Source organism: Salmo salar, chromosome 13, assembly GCF_965601325.2.
Source record: "Salmo salar chromosome 13, fSalSal1, whole genome shotgun sequence".
Classification (NCBI taxonomy): domain Eukaryota; kingdom Metazoa; phylum Chordata; class Actinopteri; order Salmoniformes; family Salmonidae; genus Salmo; species Salmo salar.
The window spans coordinates 57,543,767-57,564,793 of NC_138303.1; the positions used below are offsets into that span (position 1 = coordinate 57,543,767).

The 21,027-nt window shown below is 43.7% G+C and overlaps 1 protein-coding gene across 3 annotated transcripts in view; it reads left to right on the plus strand.

Annotated features, from left to right (window-relative positions):
- The window catches only part of LOC106567442 (clathrin interactor 1), a 36,110-nt gene that overhangs the window by 7,894 nt on the left and 7,189 nt on the right, over nucleotides 1-21,027 (plus strand). For all 3 annotated transcript variants that reach the window (XM_014136703.3, XM_014136702.3, XM_014136701.3), the window contains exons 2-7: nucleotides 12,839-12,943; nucleotides 15,784-15,880; nucleotides 15,993-16,101; nucleotides 18,975-19,148; nucleotides 20,238-20,418; nucleotides 20,580-20,823. In XM_014136703.3, the coding sequence (XP_013992178.1) occupies nucleotides 12,839-12,943; nucleotides 15,784-15,880; nucleotides 15,993-16,101; nucleotides 18,975-19,148; nucleotides 20,238-20,418; nucleotides 20,580-20,823 (910 nt within the window). The remainder of the gene's footprint in view (nucleotides 1-12,838; nucleotides 12,944-15,783; nucleotides 15,881-15,992; nucleotides 16,102-18,974; nucleotides 19,149-20,237; nucleotides 20,419-20,579; nucleotides 20,824-21,027) is intronic.

A 21,027-nucleotide genomic window follows, 5' to 3' on the forward strand; every position in this document is an offset into this window, starting at 1 on the left:
CAATTTTTCAAGCTAGCATATAATGTCACATAAACCCAAACCACAGCTAAATGCAGCACTAACTTTTGATGATCTTCATCAGATGACACTCCAAGGACATTATGTTATACAATACATGCATGTTTTGTTCAATCAAGTTCATATTTATATCAAAAACCAGCTTTTTACATTAGCATGTGACGTTCAGAACTAGCATACCCACCGCAAACTTCCGGTGAATTTACTAAATTACTCACGATAAACGTTCACAAAAAACATAACAATTATTTTAAGAATTATAGATACAGAACTCCTTTATGCAATCGCTATGTCCGATTTTAAAATAGCTTTTCGGCAAAAGCACATTTTGCAATATTCTGAGTAGATAGCCCAGCCATCACGGGCTAGCTATTTAGACACCCACCAAGTTTGGCCCTCACCAAACTCCGATTTACTATTAGAAAAATTTGATTACCTTTGCTGTTCTTCGTCAGAATGCACTCCCAGGACTTCTACTTCAATAACAAATGTTGGTTTGGTTCAAAATAATCCATAGTTATGTTCAAATATCCTCTGTTTTGTTTGTGCGTTCAAGACACTATCCGAAGGGTGACGAAGGGTATTCCATTACCATACTTCGAAGCATGTCAACCGCTGTTTAAAATCAATTTTTATGCGATTTTTCTCATTAAAAAAGTGAACATTCCGACCGGGAAACCCTGTTTTAGTTCAAAGACGAAAAAATAAAAACATGGTGTCGCCTTTTGCACGCGCCTCAGTCTCATTGTTCTCTGATCGACCATTATCCAAATGCGCTAGTGTTTTTCAGCCAGGGCCTGCAAAGATATCATTCACCAGTTTGCCGCCTTCTGAGAGCCTATGGGAGCTGTAGGAAGTGTCACGTTACAGCAGAGATCCTCAGTTTTCAATAAAGAGAGTGTAGAAGCCCAAGAAATGGTCAGACAGGCCACTTCCTGTAAGGAATCTTCTCAGGTTTTTGCCTGCCATATGAGTTCTGTTATACTCACAGACACCATTCAAACAGTTTTAGAAACTTGAGGGTGTTTTCTATCCAAAGCCAATACTTATATGCATATTCTAGTTTCTGGGCAGTAGTAATAACCAGATTAAATCGGGTACGTTTTTTTTATCCGGCCGTGCAAATACTGCCCCCTACCCTAGAGAGGTTAATGGTCACAATGGGTACAACATCACCGATGCACTTGCTAATAAACTCGCTCACCGAATCAGCGTATAGATCAATGTTGTTGTCTGAGGCTATCCGGAACATATCCCAGTCCACGTGATCGAAGCAATCTTGATGCGTGGAATCAGATTGGTCGGACCAGCGTTGAACAGACCAGAGAATGGGTGTTTCCTGTTTTAGTTTCTGTCTATAGGCTGGGAGCAACAAAATGTAGTTGTGGTCAGATTTGCCGAAAGGAGGGCGAGGGAGGGCTTTGTATGCGTCGCGGAAGTTAGAGTAGCAATGATCCAGAATGCTGCCAGCCTGGGTCGCGCATTCGATATGCTGATAAAATTTAGGGAGCTTTGTTTTCAGATTAGCTTTGTTAAAATTCCCAGCAACAATAATTGCAGCCTCAGGATATGTGGTTTCCAGTTTACATAGAGTCCAATGATGCTCTTTCAGGGCCATCGAGGTGTCTGCTTGGGGGGGATATACATGGCTGTGATTATAATCGAAGTGAATTCTCTTGGTAAATAATGCGGTCGGCATTTGATTGTAAGGAATTCTAGGTCAGGTGACCAAAAGGACTTGAGTTCCTGTATGTTGTTATGATCACACCATAACTCGCTAATCATAAGGTATACACCCCCGTCCTTCTTCTTACCAGAGAGATGTTTGTTTCTGCTGGCGCGCGATGCGTGAGGAAACCGGGTGGCTGTACCAACTCTGATAACGTATCCCAAGTGAGCCATGTTTCCATGAAACAGAGAATGTTACAATCTCTGATGTCTCTCTGGAGGGCAACCCTTGCTCGAATTTTGTCTACCTTGTTCTCAAGAGACTGGACATTGGTGTGTAGTATATTCGGGAGCGGTGAGCGATGTGCCCGTCTACGGAGCCTGACCAGAAGACCGCCCCTTCTGCCGCGCCGTTGTTTTTGGGTCACCAACAGGGATCTGATCCATTGTCCTGGATGGTGGTCCAAACAGAGGATCCGTTTCGGGAAAGTCGTATTCCTGGTCGTAATGTTGGTACGTTGACGTTGCTCTTATATCCAATAGTTCTTCCCGGCTGTATGTAATAAGACTTAAGATTTCCTGGGGTAACAGTGTAAGAAATAATAGATAAAAAAACAAAATACTGCATTGTTTCCTATGAACACGAAGCGACCATCTCTGTCGACGCCATGTTGCAACTGGGGCTCGTAAGTATAAGGAATTATAGGACTACTTCGCTGTGTACCATTTTGTATTTCATATACCTTTGACTATTGGATGTTCTTATTTGCACTATAGCCTAATCTCGGGAGTTGATAGTCTTGAAGTCATAAACAGCGCTGTGCTTCAAGCATTATGAAGAGCTGCTGGCAAATGCAGGAAAGTGCTGTTTGAATGAATGCTTACGAGCCTGCTGCTGCCTACCACCGCTCAGTCAGCCTGTTCTATCAAATGTTAATTATAAAAAACACACAGAAATATGAGCCTTTGGTCATTAATACGGTCAAATCCGGAAACTATAATTTCGAAAACAAAATGTTTATTCTTTCAGTGAAATACGGAACCATTCTGTATTTTGTCGAACGGGTGGCATCCATAAGTCTTAATATTGCTGTTACATTGCACAACCTTCAATATTATGTCATAATTATGTACAATTCGGGAAAATGAATTACGGTCTTTGTTAGGAAGAAACACAGTTCGCAACGAGCCAGGCGACCAAAACTTTCCAGTACCTTGACTCTGCTTGCACTGAACACAAGAGAAGTGACAATTTCCTTAGTTAATATTGCCTGCTAACATGCATTTATTTTAACTAAATATGCAGGTTTAAAAAAATATATACTTCTGTGTATTGATTTTAAGAAAGGCATTGATGTTTATGGTTTGGTACATTTGTGCATCGAATGTCCTTTTTTGCGAATTCGCTTTTGTTAAATCATCTCCCGTTTGGTGAAGTTGAAGTAGACTGTGATTCGATGCTAAATTATCAGGCACCGCATTGATTATATGCAACGCAGGACAAGCTAGTTAACCTAGTAATATCATCAACCATGTGTAGTTAACTAGTGATTATGTGAAGATTGTTTTTTATAAGATAAGTTTAATGCTAGCTAGCAACTTACCTTGGCTCATTGCAGCCACAAGGTCCTTTTGACGCTGCACTCGCGTAACAGGTGGTCAGCCTGCCACACAGTTTCCTCATGGATTGCAATGTCATCGTCCAAAAAGGCCTATTTACCGATTGTTATGAAAACTTGAAATCGGCCCTAATTAATCGGCCATGCTGATTAATTGGTCGTACTCTAGTATCAAGAATGGTCCACGTTTCAAAGGACGACCTCTAGACTCAAGTTTTGAGAGAGTGTGCAATTGGCATGCTAACTGCAGGAATGCCCACCAAAGCTGTTGTTAATTTCTCTACCATAAGCCGCCTCCGTCGTTTTAGAGAAGTTGGCAGTGCCTCACAACCGCAGACCACGTGTAACCACGCCAGCCCAGGACCTCCACATCCGGCTTCTTCACTTGCGGGATCGGGAGGGGGGGTGCGGAGGATTATTTCTCTCTGTAATAAAGCCCTTTTGTGTCTCAACTCATTCTGATTTGCTGGGCTTGGCTCCCCAGTGGGTTGGCCTGGCTGCCAAGTGGGTGGGTCTATGCCCTCCAGGCCCAACTGTGGGTGAACCCCTGCCCAGTCATGTGAAATCTATAGATTAGGGCCTAATAAATGTATTTCAATTGACTGATTTTCTTACGTGAACTGTAATTCAGTAAAATCTTTGAAATTGTTGCATGTTGAGTTTATATTTTTGTTCAGTATACATTATGCGATTACTGATTTGTAAATACTGAACACAACCATGCAGAGAACCATGCACATAACTTTCTCCAACCAGGAAAAAAATGTGCTTGCTATTGTTACATAATGGTAATTTGTTCTATAGCAGACAGAGGCTCCAGTCGAGTGCCTGTTTTATGGACAGAGCTTGCAGACAGGCGACAGTAATGGATGCTGCCTGAGATGCCATCATCTGATTTCAGCTGAATAGGGCTTGAAACAGGAGGCCTAGAGGGAGAGGGCCTTCTCCTGCTACCCTGGCCCCAGAGAGCTCCCTGCAGATGCTAAGCTGTTTGAGAACAGACTATCCACTGCCACACCTTGTCGGTGCATTTTTTAAATTCTCATACATCTGTTTGGAATGGGATCCCAGCACAAGGGGGCACATCGCTTCAGTGTGTTGGCCAGTTGAATGGTATTTCTGGTGAGGACTGACATTCTTCACAGATGTCTTGCAGAATATGTATTTAGGCTAGTCGATGGGTCATTGGGCCATATAGCCTATACCTATAGGTCTTTCTGAGTACTCTGTAGCTGATCAATGGATCAATTATATCTGTCTGAGACTCAAGATGAGACATTGATGGGAGGAACTTTGAGAGTGATCCTCTAGTATTTCTTGTTTGGGGTTTTTCCTTGTAGGTTATAATACAAAGGTATGTTTCCATCTGTTATTGCACGAGAGAAGTCATTTATTATTTGAATGATGACTTTGCTTCAAGGCCCACTCCAACTGTCTTTGTGTAGGCATGGGTCCTGTGTTCAGTATGACAAACCATTATATTGATGATATCATTACATTGTATTGACTAACAATATCCCCTATGACGGCTTCTTCATGTCCTGGCTGTATTTTAATTCTTTCGACTTTCTCTGCCAGTTAATGGACAAAGTCTCATCATCTAATGCAGTAAGATCAATATCATGGCTGGACTGATGGCTTTCTGTGGGAGATCTCAGAAGCGTCACTCTGTGGAGAATGAAAAATGTCAAACATTGCACTATTATGTGGAAAGATGTGATCTCTGTTGAAGGGAGCAGAGGAAACCTGCTCCTGAAGAGAGAGGAGGGGAGTTTTGACAACTCTCGCTCGGATAAGATCTGAGTACTCGCAAACTCTTGCGAAGACAAACATGAAGGAATGATCCGTCCATGTTTTCTTCCAACGCTTTTTGAGGCAATATGGTTGCAGAAGTTCTTCTGCTTGCCCTTAGCTGGCCTCACTGTCTAGGCAGAACCATGTCATGACTGAGCCACACTTCTGGGAAATGCAAATGATGCTTTTAGGTTACAGTAATGAACAGAACTTCAGTCCATCAGCCAACCTGCAAATACATTTTTATCAGTAAATGATCTTCCTAGGCATGGCTCCCAGCAGTACAATATTCTATATCCTCCCAGCACACTGCAGTGTGATCAGCGCCACTTCTGTGTGAGTAGCTTCAGGAATAGACCTACTCCAAATCAACCGAGCTGCAGGCTGTATCCCCCAGGGACTTTTCTCCCTGGCAAATGTCCTTGTCCGTTCAGTGCCTCTTGCTTCTAATGAGCGTCAGTGAGCTGAGCGCTCTCAACCTCCCTCCCTCCCTCCCTCTCTCGCTGCTGTTGTCCCCTGTGTCCCCTTCATTACTATCACCACTATCTCCATTTGAAACCTGACCTCTAGAACCACTGTTCCTCAGAAGCAGCAGGTGATGTTTATCTTCTAGTGTAGGAGGAGGGAGAGAGGAGAGTGAGGACTGGAGCAACTAGATGTTGTTTCATGTGCAGGGCTTTGACTTTTCAGCAGTGGCCCGCTTGGCTGTGTTCTCCACTGCATGTGTAAATAAGCAGGCACATCCTGAGCAGAACAGACGCGGCAACGGCGGGCCTACTGAACAAAGAGGCCCAGGATGCAGAGGGTTGGAAGGGAAGCCTGGGCTCTGTCTGTTTCCTTCTCCCTTTCAGTCAGAGCCACTGCTCACCTTCTTTTGTCTCATCTTCAGCTGAATATTTTTCACACAGCGGGCCCTTCTGTCTGTGTGTGTGTGTGTGTGTGTGTGGTGTGTGTGTGTGTGTGTGTGTGTGTGTGTGTGTGTGTGTGTGTGTGTGTGTGTGTGTGTGTGTGTGTGTGTGTGTGTGTGTGTGTATTCTAGGCTGTTTGAAATGTAAGCACATCGCCAGTACGCTTGCCGTTCAGGCCATCTGCTTTTATAAACCGCTGTCATTCATTATTCAGTGGACTAGGATTTCCCTCATCTTGGAGCAGCTTTGCTGTGGAGAAGCTCTCTCGCTCTCTGTCACTCATGCTGCTGCACGGACACTGACTGTATAAATTCTCTCAGCGTTTGTTAATCCATCCACCATGAAACACACATGCTTCATACACCTAAAGAAGTGTATTCCGTTTCATTGAATGTCCAGTTCTACCCAATGTTCTGTTTGGAACAAACCGGTTTGTGCATGGCCATTTGTTGATCTGGATCAGGATGGGCAACTGGCGGCCCCCCCTTTTTTGTAGGCCTGCGAATCAATCCCCCCCAAATGATAAATAAATTAACTTCATCAGGGTCTCTACTTGTTGTTGAGAGTTAGAATAGTAGAATACACAAGGTGAAATTTCAAAATTTGCTTGTGCATCAGCAGTTTTGTCAGTCACTGACACATACATTTTTTTAGATTGGTAAGTTACAGTAGTCTAGCCAGCCATATAAACTTGTAGTGATCATGGTCGAATTACTGACCAGAAGCCCCTATTGATTTTTCACTCAGATATATTAAAAACTGCAAACATTTCTCTCTACCTTATGGCAAAATATGTAGAATTCCAGCAAACTTACTTTAAAACTGCAACATTTTCTCTATGCCCATGGCAAAGTGTAGAATTGCACTCAAATTGAACTCAAAAGCTAAAATGTTCTGCAACAAAATGCACTTAGAGCCCCCAAAAGGCTAGGGCCAGCTCTAACTGCATGTGTGGGTATGGATGTCGGTACACAGACCCGCGAGTCACTGCGGCTCCACATGAGTTCAGATGTTTTGTGGCCCCCACCCCGTCAAAGTCGGACATCCCTGATCTAGAGTCTCTGTGTAGCCTATGGGTGATCAGTTGGCCGTTATCTCAGACTTCAAGTTTGTTTATTCGTCATATACATTTGAGCGCAGTGCAATGAAATGCTTACTTGCAGACTTGATATAATTGGCTTGTTCATTAGTCTCTCGTCTCGTCATTCTTTCCCCAGCTCTATTCCATTGTCCTCCCATCTGTCACTGAGCACTTTACCCTTGACCTCCTAAGGATCTGTGCACCCGTCTTTGGCAAAGCCCTGGCTAAACCCAGCCAGCAGCCAACTTTTGACTAGCCTAATCAGACCCGTGGTCAGCTAGCCGAACCGAAGGAGTGTGCTCGCATACTCCCTTGAAAGACCTTTGCTGAAAATTGGAGAGAAAAAAAAGCTTCAGTAGAGCTGATTGTCCAATTTGAGACACCGTAACTAGTATTCACTTCCTCAAAAGTCAGAATTTATCTAAGATAATTTAAGAAATCTGTCATTACTTTTGATGTTTTTGCCAAAGAGATCTTAGTCCTGCAATTTTAAATCTATCTAAGATGTTTGGTTCAGTATTTTTTCAATAAAAAAATGTGCATGAAAACGGGTAATGTCTTGTTGAATGGCTACAGACTTTATTGAAGAATCCCTACTGTTGACCAATCACTGACGAAGCGTCTTAGACTTTGGCTCCGAACTTTGGCTTGCCTCCAGAAAATATATTGTGTGCCCGAACAGCCCCCCAAAAAACTCCCCGAAGTCCAAAACAAACAGAAACTTCACAAAATGTCATCATAATATATGCACAAACTCATGCAGATTCCTTTACGGCCACCTCCACTACCCTAGACCCCCGTTAGGTTACTGTGTGCAAACAAATGTAGGCAAATAGACTGAGTGTGAAATAGGTTCAATAGGGAGGATAATTGTAAATATGCTTTTCCATGTAGTGTTGTGGATTGTCCGATCTCTTCGCTAGGCTGATATTAGGGTCAGGAATGAAGTCAATCTCCCTTCCTATCGATAGGGCTCTAGAGCCATAAAATTGGATCATATTTTATTTTTTTTTGCCATCAGCAACATGTGGAAGAGCTTGGCATGTGTCGTGAAACTGAACTAATCTGTGAATCTGCGTTTCTGGATTTAATAAACCCTCTTGGATGTAATTAGTTTATTCTAAACCAGAGTAAATTGATCCATCCCAAGTCCTCTGCCAAATCCAGGGATCCATTCCAAAAGCTGGTTTAATCACAGATTTCCTTCTGCTGTGAGTTGCAGAAAGAAACATGTCGGCTTAGCTTATGCTTAGGGTATTGCACAGTGCACATGTAGGCTTAGTTTGTCCCCAGTAGATGGATGCATAGACTAAGTAGTCGAAGGAGCTGCATTTCCTGCCCTGTGAGAACAGGTGTTCAAACGTCAATCTCTCAGACCTGACCAAGTTTCTGTTCCTCTAACTCTTCCATCATTCATGTTCCATCATTCATGTCCCAATCTGTGGTGATGGCTTCCGGTGCTGCATGCCTGGCTCTCCACTCAACCTGCTCCCTCCCTGTGCAGGTGTGTCTTTGGAATTTGAGAGTGGAAGTGAAGGAAGTGTCTGTTTTCTGTCTGAATGACAGCAGGGGTGATTAGTAAAAGTGCTGGCAGCTGCAGGGGAAGGAAGAGTCTGTTGGGCCATGAGGAGAATCTCAATTGCATACTCCTTGCCTCCTCAAAACCCCTTGGATGAGAAAGCCAGAGATCCCTCCCAGCTGACCACCTCCTCCAATGGGTTTTGAGTAGGAGGCAAGTCGAGAGGATGCGAGCAGTATGCTATTGAGATTCTCCAGTCTTGACTCCTTCTTGGTCCTCTTCACACATCTGCCTGGTCAGGGATGACGAGGAAGAGTTAGCGCAGTGTGTCCCAAACTAGGGGTGGAGGACCCCATGTTGGGTTGCCTGATTTGAAAATGGGTCGTGAAAAACTGAAATAAAATAAATAAAATCATGCTTGGTACATAGAACCGGGTTTACGTCAGTAACCGTTGTAATAAACAGTTTTGTTTTCTTTCTACAAGGGAGGCTCTTTTTTGATGCGTTTAAGCTACAAAATATTATGACCCCCTTCACTGAAAGATAAGTCGGTCTCCCTCTACAATGCCCATAAACGGAGCAGGACTCATTAGAACAGAGTGGACAAGACCAGGCACTAAATCAGACTGAGGAAGGGGGGGGGGGACGACATCATCATTGATGTTCTTTTCTACACAGATCATCCAAAAATATTGCCTGATGTTCTTCTATACTTCCCAATACCTTTCTGATGCATTTCAGTCACTTCAAACTATGCTTCCTTCAGATTGAAGTAATGTCAGACTCATTTATAAGACTGTCATAGCCCCAATTGGGGGGGAAAAAGTTATCATTGGCTTTTGATTGCATCACTTTTTCCACAAAAATTGATATCAGAAGGGGGTTGCGGGCCAAACTTTTTCGGAACCCCTGGGTTAGCCTAATCATCCACAGTCATGTTTGGTCCCTTCTTACTACGGCTGAACAGTCCCTACAGGGATCACAATCGGAATCACCTTTATTCACCAAGTACATTTACATGCATCCGGAATTTGACCTGGTGAAATGGTGCTGACGCCAATAGACAAAATGTAGGCCTTAGGCGTACAATACCCATTTAATCCTGCAGTTTTCACGTGGGAATGTCCCTTGGCTATCTACAATTAGGTAATGCCAACGAGTGAATTCTTTCATTATTGAATAGTTGACCTGCTTTGTTGTTTCAGCTAACGTGTAGTCCCTCCATTGCAAGCCGACGTTACCATGTTTACCTCGTTTTTTAAAGATGTAGAGCATCGTGGTGCTGTGTCCCTTCACCCTCAACTTCCATTAGTTGCGTCAGGTGGGCCCCCTACTCTCTCCCTCTCACATCTGTCCCAGCTGAACTGTGGCAGGGGGTTAGAAGGGCTGGTCCCTAGGTGTGATCTCAGTCACTAAAATAACATTGCATCACGTTTTATCACTCTCACGGATCTTCCATCAGCTGATGGAAAGTCATCATACACTGGGTGTACAAAACATTAGGAACACCTGCTCTTTCCATGATAGGCTGACCAGGTGAACGCTATGATCCTTTATTGATGCCACTTCAAACAGTATAGATGAAGGGGAGGAGACAGGTTAAAGGAGGGTTTTTGACGAGAGACAAGGAGACAATTGAGACGCAGATTGCGATTGTGTGTCATTCAGAGGGTGAATGGGCAAGACAAAATATTAAAGTGCCTTTGAAAGGGGTATGGTGGTAGGTGCCAGGTGCACCGGTTTGAGTGCATCAAGAACTGCAACGCTGCTGGGTTTTTCACACTCAACAGTTTCCTGTGTATCAAGAATGGTCCACCTCCCAAAGGACATCTGGCCAACTTGATAGAACTGTGGAAAGCATTGGAGTCAACATAAGCCAGTCCAATCCCTGTGGAATGCTTTCGACACCTTGTAGAGTCCATGAATGAGTTCTGTTGTCAGCTGGTACATATTTCATTAACCTGGTTATGGGTGTCTATTTGAGTTGTCATAATAATCCGGTCAAGCTGCTTCTCGAATCAGGATAGATCTTGAGAACCCTTTTTCCTCATCAGTCAATTTAATTGCTGTCTTTATACCCTGGAGTGGCCTACTCTGCCACAACTTCTGACAGTTTAGAGGAGAAAGTTGTGTAGAGCCCAGCTGTTTCCTGGCACTCTGATTGATTGCTCTGCTCTGTGATTTGGCAGGTACGGTGATGGGAGTGAATTGAGACCTGACAGGAAATGGCTGATTTTGTTCTATATGGTCCACACTGAGTCATGTTGATCTTTATGGACATCTGGAGCCCTCCCAAGCTGCTCTCAGAACAGGCCCAGTCTGAACAGAGGAGTTAAGCCTTTGCTGGACATGATAGGCTAAATCAGAAGTCTGTTAAGACCAGCCTTACCCCTACCTATCCTAACACCACCCTAATACTCAAAACACACCATGTACTGTTATGCTATGTACTGTTATGCCAAGTACAAGACATTCTTCATGCAGAATATGAAATAGATCATGCTCCACAATGTACAGTTCAAGTCGGAAGTTTACATACACTTATGTTGGAGTCATTAAAACTAGTTTTTCAACCACTCCACACATTTCTTGTTAACAAACTATAGTTTTGGCAAGTCTACTTTGTGAATGACACAAGTCATTTTTCCAACAATTGTTTACAGGCAGATTATTTCACTTATAATTCACTGTAACACAATTCCAGTGGGTCAGAAGTTCACATACACCAAGTTGACTGTGCCTTTAAACAGCTTGGAATATTCCAGAAAATGATGTCATGGCTTTAGAAACTTCTGATAAGCCAATTGACATAATTTGAGTCAATTGGAGGTGTACCTGTGGATGTATTTCAAGGCCTACCTTCAAACTCAGTGCCTCTTTGCTTGACATCATGGGAAAATCAAAAGAAATCAGCCAAGACCTCAGAAAAAGAATTGTAGACCTCCACAAGTCTGGTTCATCCTTGGGAGCAATTTCCAAATGCCTGAAGGTACCACGTTCATCCGTACAAACAATAGTACGCAAGTATAAACACCATGGGACCACGCAGCTTTCATTCCGCTCAGGAAGGAGACGTGTTCTGTCTCCTAAAGATGAACGTACTTTGGTGCGAAAAGTGCAAATCAATCCCAGAACAACAGCAAAGGATCTTGTGAAGATGCTGGAGGAAACAGGTACAAAAGTATCTATATCCACATTTAAAACGAGTCCTATATTGACATAACCTGAAAGGCCGCTCAGCAAGGAGGAAGCCACTGCTACAAAACCGCCATTAAAAAGGCAGACTACGGTTTGCTGCACACAGGGGACAAAGATCGTACTTTTTGGAGAAATGTCTTCTGGTCTGATGAAACAAAAATAGAACTGTTTGGTCATATTGACCATTGTTATGTTTGGTGGAAAAAGGTGGATGCTTGCAAGCCGAAGAACACCATCCCAACTGTGAAGCAAGGGGGTTGGCAGCATCATGATGTGGGGGTGCTTTGCTGCAGGAGGGTCTGGTGCACTTCACAAAATAGATGGCGTCATGAGGAAGGAAAATTATGTGGCTATATTGAAGCAACATCTCTAGACATCAGTCAGGAAGTTAAAGCTTGGACGCAAATGGGTCTTCCAAATGGACAATGACCCCAAGCATACTTCCAAATTTGTGGCAAAATGGCTTAAGGACAACAATTTCAAGGTATTGGAGTGGCCATCACAAAGCCCTGACCTCAATCCTATAGAACATTTTTGGGCAGATCAGAAAAAGTGTGTGCGAGCAAGGAGGCCTACAAACCTGACTCAGTTACACCAGCTCTGTCAGGAGGAATGGGCCAAAATTCACCCAACTTATTGTGGGAAGCTTGTGGAAGGCTACCTGAAACGTTTGACACAAGTTAAACAATTTAAAGGCAATACTACCAAATACTAATTGAGTGTATGTAAACTTCTGACCCACTGGGAATGTGATGAAAGAAATAAAAGCTGAAATAAATAATTCTCTCTACTATTATTCTGACACTTCACATTCTTATAATAAAGTGGTGATCCTAACTGACCTAAGACAGGGAATTTTTACTAGGGTTAAATGTCAGGAATTGTGAAAAACTGAGTTTAAATGTATTTGGCTAAGGTGTATGTAAACTTCCAACTTCAACTGTATATGATATATCCACCAGTGTCTTTCAGTGTGTGTGTTTTTTTATTGATATGATTCTTATATTAGCCTAATGTTTCATGTCTCTTGCAGCACTAACGTGGTGATGAACTACTCTGAGATCGAGTCCAAGGTGCGAGAGGCCACCAACGATGACTCCTGGGGTCCCTCTGGACAGCTCATGGGAGAGATCGCCAAGTAAGGGACAACCACTGCACAACACTGTCCTATCACATTTACAAAAACTAGGCCGGTAGTTGTGCCTAGGGCTGGGCCATATATGTATGGCTGGGCCATATATTTTAGCGCCATGTTTCAAAGACCTGTATCGCAAGAATCACATTTCATTTTGAGTTTTTTTTGGTCTCGTTATCCTTTGCTCCTTCTGTTCTGTGTGCACTGTGCACCTTGCCACTCACACAGACACCAAGACCTTCCCCCTGCCACTCGCACAGACACCAAGACCTTCCCCCTGCCACTCACACAGACACCAAGACCTTCCCCCTGCCACTCACACAGACACCAAGACCTTCCCCCTGCCACTCGCACAGACACCAAGACCTTCCCCCTGCCACTCGCACAGACACCAAGACCTTCCCCCTGCCACTCACATAGACACCAAGACCTTCCCCCTGCCACTCGCACAGACACCAAGACCTTCCCCCTGCCACTCACACAGACACCAAGACCTTCCCCCTGCCACTCGCACAGACACCAAGACCTTCCCCCTGCCACTCACATAGACACCAAGACCTTCCCCCTGCCACTCGCACAGACACCAAGACCTTCCCCCTGCCACTCGCACAGACACCAAGACCTTCCCCCTGCCACTCGCACAGACACCAAGACCTTCCCCCTGCCACTCGCACAGACACCAAGACCTTCCCCCTGCCACTCGCACAGACACCAAGACCTTCCCCCTGCCACTCGCATAGACACCAAGACCTTCCCCCTGCCACTCGCACAGACACCAAGACCTTCCCCCTGCCACTCACACAGACACCAAGACCTTCCCCCTGCCACTCGCACAGACACCAAGACCTTCCCCCTGCCACTCACACAGACACCAAGACCTTCCCCCTGCCACTCGCACAGACACCAAGACCTTCCCCCTGCCACTCGCACAGACACCAAGACCTTCCCCCTGCCACTCACACAGACACCAAGACCTTCCCCCTGCCACTCACAAAGACACGAAAGATCACTTCTTCCTCTCTGACAATAAGCAGTTTCAACTCGCTATTTGCGTTTGAGGTTTGGTCAGACATATAATCGTTTATATGGGCACCGAAACACATTGACACATTATTTTACTGTAATAGAAAATAACTTAACCTTTGTAACAATCCCCTTTTTATGTCTCAACTCCCAACTTTTTTTAACAGAGCAGACCCTACCAAGACTGGAGTATCAATGAACATGATTGTGGGAAATTAATCCTCAGTTTCTGTCGCACGCGGCACCGCGCTACCACGTACCACCTAGAATCATTTTAGCCACAGACTGTTATGCGCTAGCTGTTTAGTCAGTGTTTTATAAACATGCAATGAACATAAAAATATGCATTTGTTTAAGGAATTTGCAATTCGTTCTCATTCTGAGAAATAAACGTAATCTTATCCAGGTAGGCAACATCTAAACAAAGTGAACAGGCTATGTTGTTCAAACAGTTGGAGACAGACAGGAGGGTATATTCATAACCTTTCAACTGTTCTACCTCGTTAGCAAGCAAATAGATCCATGTTGTCTAGACTTTAAATATAAATATTAGCTGGCTACTCACTTGTGAGATTGTTTATGTGACCTGTGTTCATGTTCAATAATGCCTGCTACCAGAAGTTTGTCGTTATTGGTGGATGTGGATGGTTCTGGTTACTTGTAACAAATGTTGTTATTTGTAACAAAAATGTCATTTTCCTAGACTGACTTGAAAGCCAGATCAGTGATTATTGCAAAAAAGCAGGTAAAACTATTTTGATCAAATAATTAAATGATTACCGTAAATTCCGGACTATAAGCCGCAAGTTTTTTCCCAGGCTTTGAACCTCGCGGCTTAAACAATGTGGATTTTATATATGGATTTATATGGATTTTTCACACTTTCAATTTTTTTTCTTCCAAAAAAAAACATTCTGTGACGTGCTCAGTTTTTTGGTGGCATGAAGACCAATGAAATTGCCGAACGGGTTAAGGTCAAACAACTTTTTTGTTTACTGTTTAGATTAAATCGAGCGCTCTCAAACTTCCCATCATTCTGATTACGGTAGTCATTTTGTCACCCTCATCATGGCAAAGACACGGGGAAATGCATATGATGCCGCTTTCAAGTTGAAGGCGATTGATCTGGCTGTTGGAAAAGGAAATAGAGCTGCTGCACGGGAGCTTGGTCTTAATGAGTCGATGATAAGACGTTGGAAACAGCAGCGTGAGGAATTGACTCAGTGCAAAAAGATAACTAAAGCTCAAATGTTTTTGTTGTTACAAGCCATGTTTCGTTAAAGCCTATTTATTTTTGTTACAAGCCGTGTTTCGTTAAAGCCTGTGTAAAGTTAATTTGTTTCAATGTACCGGTAGGCACCTGCGGCTTATAGACATGTGCGGCTTATTTATGTTCAAAATATTATTATTTTTTTTAATTCAGTGGGTGCGGCTTATATTCAGGTGCGCTTAATAGTCCGGAAATTACGGTAGTTGGTCTTATTGTTGAAGGCTTATAGTTAGCCTAGGTATAATTTCACAAACTGCAAATTAATTTGATTGTTCCAGACTGTTTTTTGAAATGCGGAGTCTTGACTTTACATTGTACACCAAAGTTTATTTAGAGAGAAGGTTTAAAAAAAATAGAGTTGTACATCGTGAATCGCCCATAAGTTTGAAAAAGAACTATGTATGTATGTATGTATGTATGTATGTATGTATGTATGTATGTATGTATGTATGTATGTATGTATGTATGTGATTTATTTTAGGCAATATCGCCCAGCCCTAGTTGTGCATTTACCACTAATCCCATCCGTATTTCTTGATCTGCCTCTCAGATCCACGTTCATGTACGAGCAGTTCCCCGAGGTCATGAACATGCTGTGGACCAGAATGCTGAAAGACAACAAGAAGAACTGGCGGAGAGTTTACAAGGTGTGAAGAGTCTCCGTTCCGCTGCTCATGTATCATTCATACGATCATGTTGATTGCGGTGAGGAAGCCTAGCGCCGTGTTGTTTCTAACTGTGTTGCACCTCTTCCCCCAGGCCTTACTACTACTTGCATACCTCATCAGGAACGGATCGGAGCGAGTTGTCACCAGTGCGAGGGAACACATCTACGACCTTCGCTCCTTGGAAAACTACCATTTTGTCGGTAAGGAAATCTTTGGGGCTGGCGTAGCACAGAACGACGAAGAAAAGTGTGAAGCCTAATCCTAGGTGTTTATTAATTCCATAACCATCCCACACTTCTCTTCTAAACCAGTCAGGATGTCCTCAGTGGTGAGACTGTTGGTTCTCAGATGGAAAACCCAGGAGAATTCATTAGTGAGGAGGAAGTCTCCAGTGCTGGAGTACTGAGGAGTCAGTTCCATCATGTTCTGGTTTCACATTTGTATATGAACAGTATTTAAATCTTCAAGTTGAGTTTCTCTTTGGATACCAACTGTACGCATTTGTGATTTGCTCTGACAGAGGTAAAAGCCTTTGATGGGTTCTGTACATGTTTTGTTTGCTAGGCATAGCCTGAATAGCTCGCCTTGTGTTTTCAGTGGCACAACAACGCATGCTTTGGAGGCTAATGTCGTCAAGAGAATGTGAGAAACTCTGAACGTGTGCATTCCAAACATGGCTTGCTGTCCCTGTCAAATAGAGACCTTGTAGCTGTCGTAAGGACAGAGATTCAGCAGGAGACATACATACATACATACATACAGTACCAGTCAAGTTTAGACACATTCAGTTTACTCATTCAAGGGTTTTTCTTTATTTTTACTTTATTTTTACTATTTTCTACATTGTAGAATAGTAGTGAAGACATCAAAACTATGAAATAACACATATGGAATCATGTAGTAACCAAAAAAGTGTTCAACAAATCAAAATATATTTTAGATTTGAGATAAAACTGGCTCTCGTGAGGACCACCACAGGGATGGAAGACCCAGAGTTACCTCTGCTGCAGAGGATAAGTTCCTTAGAGTTACCAACCTCAGAAATTGCAGCCCAAATAAATGCTTCACAGAGTTCAAGTAACAGACACATCTCAACATCAACTGTTCAGAGTACACTGCGTGAATCAGGCCTTCGTGGTCAAATTGCTGCAAAGAAACCACTACTAAAGGACACCAGTAAGAGGAAGAGACTTGATTGGGCCAAGGAACACAAGCAATGGACATTAGACCGGTGGAAATCTGTCCTTTGGTCTGATGAGTCCAAATTTGAGATTTTTGGTTCCAACCGCTGTGTCTTTGTGAGACGCAGAGTAGGAGAACTTATGATCTCCGCATGTGTGGTTCCCATCGTGAAGCATGGAGGAGGAGGTGTGATGGTGTGGTGGTGCTTTGCTGGTGACACTCTTTATTTTATTTTTTTATTTTATTCAAGGCACACTTAACCAGCATGGCTACCACAGCATTCTGCAGTGATACGCCATCCCATCTGGTTTGGGCTTAGGACTATCATTTGTTTTTCAACAGGACAATGACCCTACACCTCCAGGCTGTGTAAGGGCTCTTTGACCAAGAAGGAGAGTGATGGAGTGCTGCATCAGATGACCTGGCCTCCGCAATCACCCGACCTCAACCCAATTGAGATGGTTTGGGATGAGTTGGACCGCAGAGTGAAGGAAAAGCAGCCAACAAGTGCTCCGCGTTTGTGGGAACTCCTTCAAGACTGTTGGTTGTCATGTCTTATATTTGTGATGCCTTCACTATTATTCTACAATGTAGAAAATAGTGAAAATAAAGAAAAACCCTTGAATGAGTAGGTGTCCAAACTGTTGACTGGTACTGTACATACATACATACAATCTTCTGACTTTAAATGTCAGCATTCCAAAAGAAATGCCTCTCATCAGGCAAAATCTGTCTTAACCAATAAAGCACAGGTGTTGTCTACCAGTCTCAGATACAACATGAATGTAATAATATACATGAATGAAATACCAGACATGACCAAACATTCTAGGTTACTTGATGATCTAAATAAATAAGACTAAATAAATATTTGCGTTATACCTGGGAATTAATAAAGATTTACAAACTATTGACAAAAATTTAAAAAATCAGTGGCAACAAATTGTCAGGAGTCGCGCGCATCTTCGCCACAATCCCTTTTATTGTTGGCGGTTATGAAAAACCGAGGAATGACATTGCATCACTACTTTTAATATTCTCAGGGGAAGTAATGTTTTGGAGGCACAATTTTGGTTCCAGTTACATCTAACAGTTAGAAGTGGCTCAGAACTTTGTTTCCAGAGCTGAACTACATACAGCGGTTTGCTTTAAACTTCATTTCAGTCTACACAAATGAACCTAGAGCCAAGCGACTCACCCTCAGAGACCTCTTATGTTCGTAGTTTCAGTGAGTGACTGAATGACTCAATGTACATGATGTGGTTAGACCAGTTACCCAGTAATGCTCATTTAGGACTGGGTCAATCTATAGGCTAAACAAGCCTGTCTAGAGATGCACACGGACCTTTGTTCAGATAATGTTTAGGTACATTGAAGCCTAAATCTCATTACATTCATCAAGGTTACTGTCCCTTAAGGATAGGTAGCCATAAATGTGGGTTCTCTCTCTAGAAGTTCAGTTTATCTTGAGCAATTCACAACTCTGGTAAAGTTGCCTCTGTATTTTAATTATTGGATATTGTGTTTTGTACTACACTTAATCCAATAACAAATGTATTTGGGTGACGGCATCCATTTAAATAGGGAGGCCAACATATTTACTGTAGGGCTATTTTAAGTTGCGCTAATCTTTTTTCATGCTTCCCTCTCAAGAATTAGCATTTGGTGCATGGCATTAGTACAGCTAGGTTCCGTTACATAAAGTCCTCGCTGAGACAAATACTGTCCCCAGGACAGGCCTGTTGTGGCAGTGAAACGATGGTGCCTGGAATGTTGGCACGAATGTGTGAAGCCAAAAGTGAAATGTTTTTAGACTTTTTTAATTTGGTGAATGCTAGTATACTAAGGTTCCTATCCTGTTGTATCTTGTGTTCCCCCTTACCGTCGCCAGATGAGAGTGGGAAGGACCAGGGCATCAACGTGCGTCAGAAGGTGAAGGAGATGGTGGAGTTTGTCCAGGATGACGACCGGCTCCGGGAGGAGAGGAAGAAAGCCAAGAAGAACAAGGACAAGTACATCGGCGTGTCCTCAGACAGCACTGGAGGAGGATTCGGCAAGACCGGCTGTAAGTTTCACCACGCAGTGGGAGAGGGCACGTAATCTGGGATGCTCTGTTAAAGGTGTGGAAGAGAATGTGGTATTGTCGTCAGCTCCGTGCTCTCACAAATGAGACCGGGGGAAATAGACGTGATGCTGTCACAACGTTCCTAAGGGAGGTTCCCCTCAGTCAGCGGGGGCATTTTCCCTGGAAGCAGACATACAAGGTGCAAGTAAGTGAGTAAACACACTGACTGATTTACCTCGAGTCACTGCGAGTCGCTCTCTCTGCAGGCCTCAGTCTACAGACTCGGAAGTCTTCCAGAATATCACACCTCATTCCCCACCTCTATTCCCCACAGACCTCTCCCTCCCTCGTCTCACTCCTCCTCCTCCTCCTCCTCATTGATCTTTTGATTAGAGCTGTTTTCACTCCTTGGCCAATCACGTCTTATCTCCTCTCACATCTTCATCTGTGAGATTTCTGATCATGTTTGTACGAGAGAAACCTCACCATTCATGTAACGGAACAGATCTTCCACATCCTTTTATGATTTGTTGCTTTCTGATCTGCTATTCCGATATCTAATCAAGGGGGCTGGCGGGTCCCTTGCCATTTCATTAGGATTGCGTTGGAGACGACTCACTAGAGTTTGCACTTTATTTCCATGCGCCGTTCATTGATTCCTCCCTTTGATTCCCGATATCTTTGATTTGCTGCTGTGATTTCCCACTTCATTAGTCAAACGAGAGTTCCCATTTGTCAATTAATGATGTGGTAGGGAAGGGAATTATTTTTGTCACACAGGATCAAAATACCACAGCGATGGGAGACATTCATCTAGGATGTTCATCTAGGATGCTCGCTCTGTTTCAGCAGACATACTGTTGCTGTGCAATGTTTGTGTTGGCAATGGGGCCCATTTTCAATGCGCAATAAACAATTATCTGTTGCAAATCATAATTGGCATTCCAGATAGATGCAGAGCATTTCCACAATGCCTCTCATGTTAGTGAAGTGAGGCTCACTCAGCATAGCTACAACACATGCTAATGGTACCAAAACACACTTGATTTTTCAGCACGTGTAAACCCTGTTTCCCCCCTCTGCCCTCAGCGGGAGAAATGTTTGACTCAGAGCCCAAAGGGAAGTGGGATGAGGACTGGGACAAGAGCAAAGGAGCCTTCCCCTTCAGCGAGAAGCTGGGAGAGATCAGCGACAAGATCGGCAGCACCATCGACGACACCATTAACAAGTTCCGCAAGAAAGAGAGGGATGACTCGCCCGACAGAATCAGGTACCGCCGAGTGTATTTAAGCACAATGGCCAACATGCTGATTAAGTCAATACAAATCCGCTTAATGACGGATCATTTCTTCTTGAAAGACACGTACAAGATAATCTTCACCCCTTTTTAATGTGTTTATTTTTGGTGGGGCTTTTCTTTCTCCCCCCCAGTGACAACGAGGAGGACAGGGTATCGCGGAACGGCCGGCCGTTGTCGGGGTCAGCGAATCTGTCGGGGGTGGAGTTCAAAGACGAGGAGGAGACTGTTACGACCAAGAGCATCCAGATCACCCAGGCAACAGAGACCACCACCACCACACGCAAACGGGGCGGCGTCCCGTCCAAAACCGTGGACCTGGGGGCCGCCGCACACTACACAGGCGACAGGAGCAGTCTGGACGCAGACGACGCAAAGGTACCACTGCCCTCGTGCACCACTCTGACCACTGACCTAGGCCACTGCTGTACGTCAGCGTAGGCCTATAGCAGGGATGGACTCCATGCAGCACCTGCTTTTGAAGGCTATAGAGAACACTGTTGAATTGTCTGCGGCATCTATTTTCATCAGTGTGTTTTTATTGCGACTGAAGCACAAGATGGTGATCATTTCCAGTGGGAC